The 16,257-nt window shown below is 49.1% G+C and overlaps 1 protein-coding gene across 4 annotated transcripts in view; it reads right to left on the bottom strand.

The window, feature by feature from the left end:
* Positions 1-16,257, bottom strand: part of PFAS (phosphoribosylformylglycinamidine synthase) — a 119,456-nt gene that overhangs the window by 91,576 nt on the left and 11,623 nt on the right. For 2 of the 4 annotated variants that reach the window (XM_085534515.1, XM_085534514.1), the window contains exons 1-2: positions 2,426-2,455; positions 685-771 (exon numbers count right to left, since the gene is read on the bottom strand). In XM_085534515.1, coding sequence (XP_085390641.1) covers positions 685-771; positions 2,426-2,452 — 114 coding nt within the window. In that variant the 5' untranslated portion in view covers positions 2,453-2,455. Of the gene's footprint in view, positions 1-684; positions 772-2,425; positions 2,456-4,176; positions 4,369-12,687; positions 12,774-13,112; positions 13,257-14,071; positions 14,245-16,028; positions 16,130-16,257 lie in introns of those variants that run through there. The other 2 variants (XM_085534512.1, XM_085534513.1) reach the window with 2 other exon arrangements.

Here is a 16,257-nt window from a genome sequence, read left to right on the forward strand (position 1 = left end):
AGACCCCATAGACCCCATAGACCCCATTGACCCTATAGACCCCATAGACCCCATAGACCCCATAGACCCTATAGACCCTATAGACCCCATAGACCCCATAGACCCTATAGACCCCATAGACCCCATAGACCCTATAGACCCTATAAACCCCATAGACCCTATAGACCCCATTGACCCCATAGACCCCATAGACCCCATAGACCCCATAGACCCCATTGACCCTATAGACCCCATAGACCCCATAGACCCCATAGACCCTATAGACCCTATAGACCCCATAGACCCCATAGACCCTATAGACCCCATAGACCCCATAGACCCTATAGACCCTATAGACCCCATAGACCCCATAGACCCCATAGACCCTATAGACCCTATAGACCCTATAGACCCCACTGACCCTATAGACCCTATAGACCCCATAGACCCCATAGACCCTATAGACCCTATAGACCCCATTGACCCCATTGACTCTATAGACCCCATAGACCCCATTGACCCCATAGACCCCATTTACCCCATAGACCCCATAGACCCCACTGACCCCATTGACCCCATTGACCCTATAGACCCCATAGACCCCATTGACCCTATAGACCCCATTGACCCTATAGACCCTATAGACCCTATAGACCCTATAGACCCTATAGACCCCATAGACCCCATAGATCCCCCATATCCCACCTGGTCGATGATCCCTCCGGGGTTGAGCAGCGAATCCCGGGCCAAGATGTTGATGTGGAACGTGTAACGGAAATGGGGCAGCAGCAGCTGTGGGGCGAGTTATGGGGTCACAGGGGGCACTTATGGGGCGCTATGGGGCCCTATAGCCCACTATGGCACCCTATAGGACACTATGGCACCCTATAGCCCACTATGGGGCCCTATAGCTCACTATGGGTCCCTATAGGACACTTATGGGTCCCTATAGCCCACTATGGGTCCCTATAGGACACTTATGGGTCCCTATAGGACACTATGGCACCCTATAGGACACTATGGCACCCTATAGCCCAGTATGGGGCCCTATAGCCCACTATGGGTCCCTATAGGACACTATGGGTCCCTATAGCCCACTATGGGGCCCTATAGCCCACTATGGGTCCCTATAGCTCACTATGGGTCCCTATAGCTCACTATGGGGCCCTATAGCCCCCTGTGGGGCCCTATAGCCCACTATGGGGCCCTATAGGACACTATGGGTCCCTATAGGACACTATGGCACTCTATAGCCCACTATGGGTCCCTATAGCCCACTATGGGGCCCTATAGCCCACTATGGGTCCCTATAGCCCACTATGGGGCCCTATAGCCCACTATGGGGCCCTATAGCCCACTATGGGTCCCTATAGCCCCCCATGGGGCCCTATAACCAACTATGGGTCCCTATAGCCCACTATGGGTCCCTATAGCCCACTATGGGTCCCTATAGGACACTTATGGGTCCCTATAGGACACTATGGGTCCCTATAGCCCAGTATGGGGCCCTATAGCCCAGTATGGGGCCCTATAGCCCCCTATGGGGCCCTATAGCCCACTATGGGTCCCTATAGGACACTTATGGGTCCCTATAGCCCACTATGGGGCCCTATAGCTCATTATGGGTCCCTATATCCCACTTATGGGTCCCTATATCTCACTATAGCCCACTTATGAGTCCCTATATCTCACTTATGGGTCCCTATATCTCACTTATGGGCCCCTATAGCCCCCTATAGCCCCCTATATCTCACTTATAGCCCTCTATATCTCACTTATAGCCCCCCATATCTCACTTATGGGTCCCTATATCTCACTTATGGCCCCCTATATCTCACTTATGGGTCCCTATATCTCACTTATAGCCCACTATAGCCCCCTATATCTCACTTATAGCCCCTTATATCTCACTTATAGCCCCCTATATCTCACTTATGGGTCCCTATAGCCCCCTATATCTCACTTATTGGTCTCTATATCTCACTTATGGGTCCCTATATCCCACTATAGCCCCCTATATCTCACTTATGGGCCCCTATATCTCACTTATGGGTCCCTATATCCCCCTATAGTCCCCTATATCTCACTTATAGCCCCCTATATCTCACTTATGGGTCCCTATATCTCACTTATGGGCCCCTATATCCCACTATAGCTCACTATGGCCCCCTATATCCCACTTATGGGCCCCTATATCTCACTATATCTCCCTTATGGGCCCCTATATATCCCATATGGGCCCCTATATCTCACCTTATAGATGGGGTGGCAGCTGGGCATCCTCATGGTCCCTATATCCCACTATGGCCCCCCATAGCCCCCTATAGCCCCCTATATCTCACTTATGGGTCCCTATATCCCCCTATAACCCACTTATAGGCCCCTATATCTCACTATATCTCCCTTATGGGCCCCTATATATCCCATATGGGCCCCTATATCTCACCTTATAGACGGGGTGGCAGCTGGGCATCCTCATGGTCCCTATATCCCACTATGGCCCCCTATATCTCACTTATGGGTCCCTATATCCCCCTATAGCCCCCTATATCCCACTTATAGCCCCCTATATCTCACTTATGGGTCCCTATATCCCCCTATAGCCCCCTATATCCCACTTATTGCCCCCTATATCTCACTTATGGCCCCCTATATCTCACTTATGGGTCCCTATAGTCCCCTATAGCCCCCTATATCTCACTTATAGCCCCCTATATCCCACTTATAGCCCCCCATATCTCACTATAGCCCCCTATATCTCACTTATAGCCCCCTATATCTCACTAATGGGTCCCTATAGCCCCCTATAGCCCCCTATATCTCACTATAGCCCACTTAAAGGCCCTTATATCTCACTTATGGGTCCCTATATCTCACTTATATCCCCCTATAGCCCCCTATATCCCACTATAGCCCCCTATATCTCACTTATGGGTCCCTATAGCCCCCTATATCTCACTTATTGGTCTCTATATCTCACTTATGGGCCCCTATATCCCACTATAGCCCCCTATATCTCACTTATGGCCCCCTATAGCCCCCTATATCTCACTTATAGCCCCCTATATCCCACTTATGGGCCCCTATAGTCCCCTATAGCCCCCTATATCTCACTTATGGGCCCCTATATCTCACTTATAGGTCCCTATATCTCACTTATGGGCCCCTATAGCCCCCTATATCCCACTATAGCCCCCTATATCTCACTTATGGGTCCCTATAGCCCCCTATAGCCCCCTATATCTCACTTATAGCCCCCTATATCCCACTTATGGGTCCCTATATCCCCCTATATCTCACTTATAGCCCCCTATATCTCACTTATGGGTCCCTATATCTCACTTATAGCCCCCTATAGCCCCCTATATCTCACTTATGGGTCCCTATAGCCCCCTATATCTCACTTATAGCCCCCTATATCCCCCTATAGCCCCCTATATCCCACTTATAGCCCCCTATATATCCCATATGGGTCCCTATATCTCACCTTATAGACGGGGTGGCAGCTGGGCATCCTCATGGTCCCTATATCCCACTATGGCCCCCCATAGCCCCCTATAGCCCCCTATATCTCACTTATGGGTCCCTATATCCCACTATAGCCCCCTATATCTCACTTATGGGTCCCTATATCTCACTTATGGGTCCCTATATCTCACTTATGGGCCCCTATATCCCCCTATAGCCCCCTATATCTCACTTATGGGCCCCTATATCTCACTTATGGGTCCCTATATCCCCCTATATCTCACTATATCTCACTATAGCCCCCTATATCCCCCTATAGCCCCCTATATCCCACTTATAGCCCCCTATATCTCACTTATAGCCCCCTATATCTCACTTATGGGTCCCTATATCCCACTATAGCCCCCTATATCTCACTTATGGGTCCCTATATCCCCCTATAGCCCCCTATATCTCACTATAGCCCACTTATAGGCCCTTATATCTCACTTATAGCCCCCTATATCTCACTTATAGCCCCCTATAGCCCCCTATATCCCACTTATAGCCCCCTATATCTCACTTATGGGTCCCTATATCTCACTTATATCCCCCTATAGCCCCCTATATCCCACTTATAGCCCCCTATATCTCACTTATGGCCCCCTATAGCCCCCTATATATCCCATATGGGTCCCTATATCCCACTTATAGCCCCCCATATCTCACTTATAGGCCCCTATATCTCACCTTATAGACGGGGTGGCAGCTGGGCATCCTCATGGTGGCCACGGCGAAGGCCTCGGCCACGAAGTGAGTGTGTAAGAGGTGAGCGACCATCTCGTGCTGCACGAAGTGAGCGCTGCGCACACACAGCTTGGCCAGCAGCCACCGCCAGGGGGCGCTGTGAGGCGTTATAATGGGGGATGGATGCTGGGTCAGCTATAGGGATGAATGGGAGGGATATAGGAGGTTATATAGGGGAATAGAGGGGGTATATGGGGATATAGGGGGGATATGGGGTCAGATGTGGGGTTATATGGGGTATATGGGGGGTTATATGGGGTATATGGTAGGATATGGGGGGGATATAGGGGGATATAAGGGGGATATGGGGTCAGATGTGGGGTTATATGGGGGGATATAGGGGGTATAGGGGGTTATAATGGGGTATATGGGGGATATGGGGGGTTATGGGGGGTTTAAAGGGTTATAATGGGGTTATAGGGGGTTATAATGGGTTATATGGGGTTATAAGGGGGTATATAGGGGGAATAGGGAGGTATATGGGGGATATGGGGGGATATAGGGGGTATATGGAGGGGATATGGGGGGTTATATGGGGTTATAAGGGGGAATATGGGGGGTATATGGGGATATATGAAGTTATATGGGGTATATGGGGTTATAAGGGGGGTATATGGGGGGGTATGGGGGGTATAGGGGGTTATAAGGGGAATATGGGGGGTATAGGGGGGTATATAGGTGGGAAAAGGGGGGTATATGGGGGGACATGGGGGGATATAGGGGGCTATATGGGGGATATGGGGGGTTATAATGGGGTATATGGGGATATGGGGGGATATGGGGTCAGATGTGGGGTTATATGGGGTATATGGGGGGTATATAGGGTTATAGGGTTATAATGGGGTATATGTGGTTATAATGGGGTTATATAGGGTTATAGGGTTATAATGGGGTATATGGGGGGATATAGGGCTGCGCACACACAGCTTGGCCAGCAGCCACCGCCAGGGGGCGCTGTGAGGGGTCACTATAGGGGATGGCTGCTGGGTCAGCTATAGGGGGAGATATAGGGGGAGATATAGGGTTAGAATGGGGTATATGGGGTTATAATGGGGTATAATGGGGTATAAGGGGGGGATATGGGGTTTGGGAGGGGATATGGGGGGGTTATGGGGAGGTATAGGGGGGATATGGGGATATAGGGGGGGTATAATTTAGTTATATGGGGTATATGGGGGATTATGGGGGGTATATGGGGTCAGATGTGGGGGTATATGGGGTATATGGGGGGTTATGGGGTTATAAGGGGGGGATATGGGATATAAGGGGGGTATATGGGGGTATATGGTGGGGTATATGGGGTTATAATGGGGTATATGGGGGGATATAGGGGGTTATAATGGGGTATAGGGGGGTGTATGGGGTTATAAGGGGAATATGGGGGAATATTGGGGGGTATGGGGGCATAAAGGGGGGTTATGGGGGGGATATGGGGTCAGATGTAGGGTTATATGGGGTATTTGGGGTTATAAGGGGGTATAGGGGGGATATAGGGGGGATATATGGGGTATAGAGGGAGAATGGGGGGGTATATGGGGGGATATAGTGGGTATATAGGGGGATATGGGGGGGGTATATGGGGTTATATGGGGTATATGGGGGGATATAGGGCTGCGCACACACAGCTTGGCCAGCAGCCACCGCCAGGGGGCGCTGTGAGGGGTCACTATAGGGGATGGCTGCTGGGTCAGCTATAGGGGGAGATTATATAGGGATATAGGGTTATAATGGGGGGATATGGGGTTATAATGGGGTATATGGGGGGATATGGGGGTATAATGGGGTATATGGGGTCAGATGTGGGGTTATATGGGGTATATGGGGGGATATAGGGGGGTATGGGGGGATATGGGGTATATAGGGGGTTATAATGGGGTATATGGCGGTATATAGGGGGTATATGGGGTTATAAGGGGGTATATAGGGGGTATATGGGGTCAGATGTGGGGTTATATGGGGGATATGTGGGGTATAGGGGAGGATATGGGGGGATATAGGGGGGATATGGGGGGGGATATGGGGTTATAAGGGGGTTATAATGGGGTATAGGGGGGTATATGGGGTTATAAGGGGGTATATAGGGGGTATATGGGGTCAGATGTGGGGTTATATGGGGTATATGGGGGTGTAGGGGGTATATGGGGGGTTATAGGGGGGATATGGGGGGGGATATGGGGTATATAGGGGGGATATGGGGTTATAATGGGATTATAGGGGGTTATAATGGGGTATAAGGGGGGGATATGGGGTATGGAAGGGGTTATGGGTAGGTATAGGGGGGATATGGGGTCAGATGTGGGGTTATATGGGGTATATGGGGTATAAGAGGGGGTATATGGGGGGTATATGGGGTTATAAGGGGGTATATAGGGGGTATATGGGGTTATAATAGGGTAGATGGGGGGTTATAATGGGGTATATGGGGTTATAAGTGGGTATAAGGGGGGTATATGGGGGGGTATGCGGGGTATATGGGGATATATGGGGTCAGATGTGGGGTTATATGGGGTATATGGGGGTGTAGGGGGGTATAGAGGGGGGTATAGTGGGTTATAATGGGGTATATGGGGTTATAATGGGGTTATATAGGGTTATAGGGTTATAATGGGGTATATGGGGGGATATAGGGCTGCGCACACACAGCTTGGCCAGCAGCCACCGCCAGGGGGCGCTGTGAGGGGTCACTATAGGGGATGGCTGCTGGGTCAGCTATAGGGGGAGATATAGGGGGAGATATAGGGTTAGAATGGGGTATATGGGGTTATAAAGGGATATAGGGGAGTATATAGGGGGTATATGGGGTTATAAGGGGGTATATAGGGGGTATATGGGGTCAGATGTGGGGTTATATGGGGTATATGGGGGCTTATGGGGGGATATGGGGGGGTATAGGGGGTTATAATGGGGTATATGGGGGGTATATGGGGTTATAAGGGGGTATATAGGGGGTATATGGGGTTATAAGGGGGTTATAAGGGGGTATATAGGGGGTATATAGGGTTATAAGGGGGTATATAGGGGGGATATGGGGTCAGATGTGGGGTTATATGGGGTATATGGGGGGTATATGGGGATATAGGGGGGATATGGGGTCAGATGTGGGGTTATATGGGGTATATGGGGGGTATATGGGGATATAGGGGGGATATGGGGTCAGATGTGGGGTTATATGGGGTATATGGGGGGTTATATGGGGTATATGGTAGGATATGGGGGGGATATAGGGGGATATAAGGGGGATATGGGGTCAGATGTGGGGTTATATGGGGGGATATAGGGGGTATAGGGGGTTATAATGGGGTATATGGGGGATATGGGGGGTTATGGGGGGTTTAAAGGGTTATAATGGGGTTATAGGGGGTTATAATGGGTTATATGGGGTTATAAGGGGGTATATAGGGGGAATAGGGAGGTATATGGGGGATATGGGGGGATATAGGGGGTATATGGAGGGGATATGGGGGGTTATATGGGGTTATAAGGGGGAATATGGGGGGTATATGGGGATATATGGGGTTATATGGGGTATATGGGGTTATAAGGGGGGTATATGGGGGGGTATGGGGGGTATAGGGGGTTATAAGGGGAATATGGGGGGTATAGGGGGGTATATAGGTGGGAAAAGGGGGGTATATGGGGGGACATGGGGGGATATAGGGGGCTATATGGGGGATATGGGGGGTTATAATGGGGTATATGGGGATATGGGGGGATATGGGGTCAGATGTGGGGTTATATGGGGTATATGGGGGGTATATAGGGTTACAGGGTTATAATGGGGTATATGTGGTTATAATGGGGTTATATAGGGTTATAGGGTTATAATGGGGTATATGGGGGGATATAGGGCTGCGCACACACAGCTTGGCCAGCAGCCACCGCCAGGGGGCGCTGTGAGGGGTCACTATAGGGGATGGCTGCTGGGTCAGCTATAGGGGGAGATATAGGGGATTATATGGGGTATATGGGGTCAGATGTGGGGTTATATGGGGTATATGGGGGGTTATGTGTGGTATATGGGGTCAGATGTGGGGTTATATGGGGTATACGGGGGGATATGAGGGTATATAGGGAGGTATAAGGGGGATATGGGGGTATATGGGGTATATGGGGTCAGATGTGGGGTTATATGGGGTATATGGGGTCAGATGTGGGGTTATATGGGGTATAGAGGGGGTATATGGGGTATGGGAGGGGATATAGGGGGTATATGGGGGGTATATGGGGTTATAAGGGGGTTATAATGGGGTATAATGGGGTATATGGGGTATATAGGAGGTATATGGGGGGTTATAATGGGGTATATGGGGGGATATGGGGGGAATTTGGGGTCAGATGTGGGGTTATATGGGGTATATGGGGGTATATGGGGTTATAAGGGGGTATAAGGGGGGTATATGGGGTCAGATGTGGGGTTATATGGGGTATATGGGGGGTTATATGGGGTATATGGGGTATGGGAGGGGATATGGGGGGGATATAGGGGGTTATAATGGGGTATATGGGGGGTACATGGGGTATATGGGGTATGGGAGTGGTTGTAGGGGGTATATGGGGGGGAGTATAGGGGGTTATAATGGGGTATATGGGGGTATAGGGGGATATAGGGGGTATAATAGGGGAAATGTGGGGGTATAATGGGGTAGATGGGGGTATATGGGGAGTTATGGGTGGTTATAATGGGGTATATGGAGATATGGGGGGGTATAAGGGGGATATGGGGTCAGATGTGGGGGTATATGGGGGTATATGGGGGGTATATGGGGTCAGATGTGGGGGATATGGGGTATATGGGGGGTATATGGGGTTATAATGGGGTATATGGGGGGTATATGGGGTTATAATGGGGTTATATAGGGTTATAGGGTTATAATGGGGTATATGGGGGGATATAGGGCTGCGCACACACAGCTTGGCCAGCAGCCACCGCCAGGGGGCGCTGTGAGGCGTTATAATGGGGGATGGCTGCTGGGTCAGCTATAGGGGGAGATATAGGGGGAGATATAGGGTTAGAATGGGGTTATATAGGGGGATATGGGGGATATGGGGTCAGATGTGGGGTTATAAGGGGGTATATGGGGTTATAAGGGGGTATAATGGGGTATATGGGGTCAGATGTGGGGTTATATGGGGTATATGGGGGGTATATGGGGTTATAAGGGGGTATATAGGGGGGATATGGGGTCAGATGTGGGGTTATATGGGGTATATGGGGGGATATAGGGGGGTTATAGGGTTGTATGGGGGATATAAGGGGGGATATGGGGGTATATGGGGGTATATAGGGTATATGGGGGGATATGGGGTTATAATGGGGTTATAGGGGGTTATAATGGGGTATATGGGGGGTATATGGGGTTATAAGGGGGTATATAGGGGGTATATGGGGTTATAAGGGGGAATGGGGGGGATATAGGGGGGTATAGGGGGGGGATATGGGGTATATAGGGGGTATATGGGGTTATAAGGGGGTATATAGGGGGGATATGGGGTCAGATGTGGGGTTATATGGGGTATATGGGGGGTTATAATGGGGTATATGGGGTATATGCGGTCAGATGTGGGGTTACATGGGGTATATGGGGGGTTATAATGGGGTATATGGGGTATATGGGGTCAGATGTGGGATTATATGGGGTATATGGGGGGATGTAGGGGGGTTATAGGGTTGTATGGGGGGTATAAGGGGGGATATGGGGGTATATGGGGTATATGGGGGGGATATGGGGGTATATGGGGTCAGATGTGGGGTTATATGGGGTATATGGGGGGTATATGTGATATAAGGGGGGTATATGGGGGTATATGGGGGGATATGGGGGGGTATATGGGGTTATAATGGGGTATATGGGGGGATATAGGGCTGCGCACACACAGCTTGGCCAGCAGCCACCGCCAGGGGGCGCTGTGAGGGGTCACTATAGGGGATGGCTGCTGGGTCAGCTATAGGGGGAGATTATATAGGGATATAGGGTTATAATGGGGGGATATGGGGTTATAATGGGGTATATGGGGGGATATGGGGGTATAATGGGGTATATGGGGTCAGATGTGGGGTTATATGGGGTATATGGGGGGATATAGGGGGGTATGGGGGGATATGGGGTATATAGGGGGTTATAATGGGGTATATGGCGGTATATAGGGGGTATATGGGGTTATAAGGGGGTATATAGGGGGTATATGGGGTCAGATGTGGGGTTATATGGGGGATATGTGGGGTATAGGGGAGGATATGGGGGGGTATAGGGGGGATATGGGGGGGGATATGGGGTTATAAGGGGGTTATAATGGGGTATAGGGGGGTATATGGGGTTATAAGGGGGTATATAGGGGGTATATGGGGTCAGATGTGGGGTTATATGGGGTATATGGGGGTGTAGGGGGTATATGGGGGGTTATAGGGGGGATATGGGGGGGGATATGGGGTATATAGGGGGGATATGGGGTTATAATGGGGTTATAGGGGGTTATAATGGGGTATAAGGGGGGGATATGGGGTATGGAAGGGGTTATGGGTAGGTATAGGGGGGATATGGGGTCAGATGTGGGGTTATATGGGGTATATGGGGTATAAGAGGGGGTATATGGGGGTTATATGTGGTTATAAGGGGGTATATAGGGGGTATATGGGGTTATAATGGGGTAGATGGGGGGTTATAATGGGGTATAGGGGGTTATAATGGGGTAGATGGGGTCAGATGTGGGGTTATATGGGGTATATGGGGTTATAATGGGGTTATATAGGGTTATAGGGTTATAATGGGGTATATGGGGGGATATAGGGCTGCGCACACACAGCTTGGCCAGCAGCCACCGCCAGGGGGCGCTGTGAGGGGTCACTATAGGGGATGGCTGCTGGGTCAGCTATAGGGGGAGATATAGGGGATTATATGGGGTATATGGGGGTATAATGGGGTATAGGGGGGGTATATGGGGTTATAAGGGGGTATATAGGGGGTATATGGGGTCAGATGTGGGGTTATATGGGGTATATGGGATATGCGAGGGGATATGGGGGGGATATAGGGGGTTATAATGGGGTATATGGGGGGATATGGGGATTATATGGGGTATATGGAGGAGTATGGGGGGATATAGGGGATATAGGGGGTTATAATGGGGTATATGGGGGGTATATGGGGTATGGGAGGGGATATAGGGGGTATATGGGGGGTATATGGGGTTATAAGGGGGTTATAATGGGGTATAATAAGGTATATGGGGTATGGGAAGGGGTTATATGGGGGTATATGGGGATATATGGGGTATTATGGGGGGTATATGGGGGATATGGGGGGTTATAATGGGGTGATATGTGATAAAAGGGGGGATATGGGGGTATATGGGATCAGATGTGGGGTTATATGGGGTATATGGGGTTATAATGGGGTATATGGGGAGTATATGGGGTTATAATGGGGTTATATAGGGTTATAGGATTATAATGGGGTATATGGGGGGATATAGGGCTGCGCACACACAGCTTGGCCAGCAGCCACCGCCAGGGGGCGCTGTGAGGGGTCACTATAGGGGATGGCTGCTGGGTCAGCTATAGGGGGAGATATAGGGGGAGAAATAGGGTTACAATGGGGGGATATGGGGTATATAGGGGGTTATAATGGGGTATATGGGGGTATATAGGGGGTATATGGGGTTATAAGGGGGTATATAGGGGGGATATGGGGTCAGATGTGGGGTTATATGGGGTATATGGGGGGTATATGGGGTCAGATGTGGGGGTATATGGGGTATATGGGGGGATATGGGGGTTATAATGGGGTATATGGGGATATATGGGGTCAGATGTGGGGTTATATGGGGTATATGTGGGGATATAGGGGGGTTATAGGGTTGTATGGGGGATATAAGGGGGGATATGGGGGGATATGGGGGTATATGGGGTATATGGGGGGGATATGGGGGTATATGGGGGGGATATGGGGTTATATGGGGTATATGGGGGGATATAGGGGGGATATGGGGTCAGATGTGGGGTTATATGGGCTATATGGGGGGATATGAGGGTATATAGGGAGGTATAAGGGGGGTATGGGGGTATATAGGGGAGTATGGGGGTTATAGGGGGCTATATGGGGGTATATGGGGTATATGGGGTCAGATGTGGGGTTATATGGGGTATATAGGGGGTTATATGGGCTATATGGGGCTATATGGGGGTATATGGGGCTATATGGGGCTATATGGGGTATATGGGGGCTATATGGGGTATATGGGGGCTATATGGGGCTATATGGGGCTATATGGGGCTATATGGGGTATATGGGGGTTATATGGGGTATATGGGGGTTATAGGGGGCTATATGGGGCTATATGGGGCTATATGGGGTATATGGGGGTTATATGGGGTATATGGGGGCTATATGGGGCTATATGGGGCTATATGGGGCTATATGGGGTATATGGGGGTTATATGGGGTATATGGGGCTGACCTGGATGGCGATGGGCAGCAGTTCCCCTATAGGGCTGACCCATAGCAGACACAGTGGGGCAGTTATAGGGCTGTTATAGGGCATCTATGGGGTACAGAGGGGGTATATGGGGATATAGGGGGGTATATGGGGATATAGGGGGGTATATGGGGGGTATATGGGGTCAGATGTGGGGTTATATGGGGTATATGGGGGGATATGGTGGTATATAGGGGAGTATGGGGGTTATAGGGGGCTATATGGGGGTATATGGGGATATATGGGGTCAGATGTGGGGTTATATGGGGTATATGGGGGGTTATAATGGGGTATATGGGGTATATGGGGTCAGATGTGGGGTCAGATGTGGGGTATATGGGGGTTATAGGGGGCTATATGGGGCTATATGGGGCTATATGGGGTTATATGGGGTATATGGGGCTGACCTGGATGGCGATGGGCAGCAGTTCCCCTATAGGGCTGACCCATAGCAGACACAGTGGGGCCGGCAGGTGCTGCTCCTCCCCCCCGATGTGACCCACGGGGAGACCGTCCAGCTCCCTATAGTCGGCCAGGAACACGCGGCCCTCCTATAGGGGAACATATAGGGGATATAGGGCCATATAGGGGATATAGGGACCCATAGGGGATAGAGGGACCCATAGGGACCCTATAGGGGATAGAGGGACCCATAGGGACCCATAGAGACCCATAGGGACCCATAGAGACCCATAGAGACCCATAGAGAGCCATAGGGGATATAGGGACCCATAGAGACCCTATAGGGACATATAGAGACCCATAGAGACCCCATAGGGACCCATAGAGACCCTATAGAGACCCATAGGGGATATATGGACCCATAGAGACCCATAGAGACCCATAGGGGATATAGGGACCCATAGAGACCCTATAGGGACATATAGAGACCCATAGAGACCCCATAGGGACCCCATAGGGACCCATTGAGACCCCATAAAGACCCCATAGGGAACCTATAGGGCATATAGGGACCCCATAGGGTCATATAGAGACCCATAGAGACCCCATAGAGATCCTATAGGGACCCCATAGGGACCCCATAGGGTCATATAGACATATAGGGGATATAGGGACCCATAGAGACCCCATAGAGACCCCATAGAGACATATAGAGACCCATAGAGACCCCATAAAGACCCATAGAGACCCCATAGAGACCCATAGGGACCCCATAGGGACACATAGAGACCCCATAAAGACCCATAGAGACCCCATAGGGACCCATAGAGACCCCATAGGGACCCATAGAGACCCATAGGGACCCCATAGAGACCCATAGGGACCCCATAAAGACCCATAGAGACCCCATAGAGACCCTATAGGGTCCCATAGACATATATGGGATATAGGGCCGTATAGGTACCTCCATCTCCTTCTGTAGGTCCGTGTGGGGCCCCATAGACTCAGCCACCATCTGTGGGGTGACGGCCAAGTTATGGGGCAGGCGGGTGCAGCGACGTAATAGGACGGGGTTGACCCCATTGAGGTACTGGGCCCCAAAGAACGAGTCCTCCTGCCAGTGCTTCACCACGTAATCTATGGGGCAGACCCATAAGTAACGGGGTTATGGGGTTATAGAATCCCATAGAATCCCATATACCCCATATAACCCCATATATAACCCCATATAATCCCATATTCCCCATATAATCCAATATAATCCAATATAATTCCACATAATCCCATATACCCCATATACAATCCCATACAATCCCATACAATCCCATATAACCCCATATAACCCCATATAATCCCATATAACCCCATATAACCCCATATAACCCTATATAACCCCATATAACCCCATATAATCCCATATAACCGCATATAACCCCATATAACCCCATATACCCCCATATACCCCCATATAACCCCATATAATCCCATATAATCCCATATACCCCCATATAACCCCATATAACCCCATATAATCCCATATAACCCCATATAATCCCATATAACCCCATATCACCCCATATAACCCCATAGAACCCCATAGAACCCCATATAACCCCATAGAACCCCATATAATCCCATATATCCCATATACCCCCATATAACCCCATATAACCCCATATAATCCCATATAACCCCATATAATCCCATATAACCCCATATAACCCCATATATTCCATATATAATCCCATATATCCCATATATAATCCCATATAATCCAATATAATCCCATATAACCCCATATAATCCCATATAACCTCATATATAATCCCATATAATCCAGTATAACCCTATATAACCCCATATACACCATATAATCCATATAATCCCATATAATCCCATATAACCCCATATAACACCATATAATCCCATATAATCCCATATATCCCATATATCTCATATAATCCCATATAACCCCATATAACCCCATATAATCCCATATAAAATCTATGGGGCAGACCCATAAATAAGGAGGGTTATAGGGTTATATAGGATTATATGGGGTTATATAGGGTTATATGGGGTTATATGGGGTTATATAGGATTATATGGGGTTATATAGGGTTATATGGGGTTATATTGGGTTATATGGGGTTATATGGGGTTATATGGGGTTACATGGGGGTATATGGGGTTATATGGGGTTATATGGGGTTATATGGGGTTATATGGGGTTATATGGGGTTATATGGGATTATATGGGGTTATATGGTGGTTATATGGGGTTATATGGGGTTATATGGTGGTTATATGGGGTTATATGGGGTTATATGGGGTTCTATGGGGTTCTATGGGGTTCTATGGGGTTCTATGGGGTTATATAGGGTTATATGGGGTCATTATAGGGTTATATGGGGTTATATAGGGTTATATGGGGTTATATTGGGTTATATGGGGTTATATGGGGTTATATGGGGTTACATGGGGGTATATGGGATATATGGGATTATATGGGGTTATATAGGGTTATATGGGGTTATATGGGGTTATATGGGGTTATATGGGGTTATATAGGGTTATATGGGGTTATATGGGGTTATATGGGATATATAGGGTTATATGGGGTTATATGGGGTTATATGGTGGTTATATGGGGTTATATGGGGTTACAAAGGGTTCTATGGGGTTATATGGGGTTATATGGGGTTACAAAGGGTTATATGGGGTTATATGGGGTTATATGGGGTTATATGGGGTTATATGGGGTTATATGGGGTTCTATGGGGTTATATAGGGTTATATGGGGTTATATGGGGTTCTATGGGGTTCTATGGGGTTCTATGGGGTTATATGGGGTTATATAGGGTTATATGGGGTTATATAGGGTTATATAGGGTTATAGGGCCGCTATATAGGGTCCTTACCCGCTATGGGGGTCCCGGGATCCCCCATTGCTTCCTCCAGTTCCTTAAAGCTCTTCCAGCTCCTCGACCCATAGAGACCACGCAGCCGGATCCGGGTCTGACTGGGGTTATAGGGTTATATAGGGTTATATAGGGTTATATAGGGTTATATAGGGTCATATGGGGTGATATAGGGTTATATGGGGTCATATATGGGGTTATATGGGGGGTAATGGGGTTATATGGGGTC

Source organism: Coturnix japonica, unplaced genomic scaffold (assembly GCF_054131305.1).
Source record: "Coturnix japonica strain WE unplaced genomic scaffold, WE-NBRP24 Scf084, whole genome shotgun sequence".
Taxonomy (NCBI): Eukaryota; Metazoa; Chordata; class Aves; order Galliformes; family Phasianidae; genus Coturnix; species Coturnix japonica.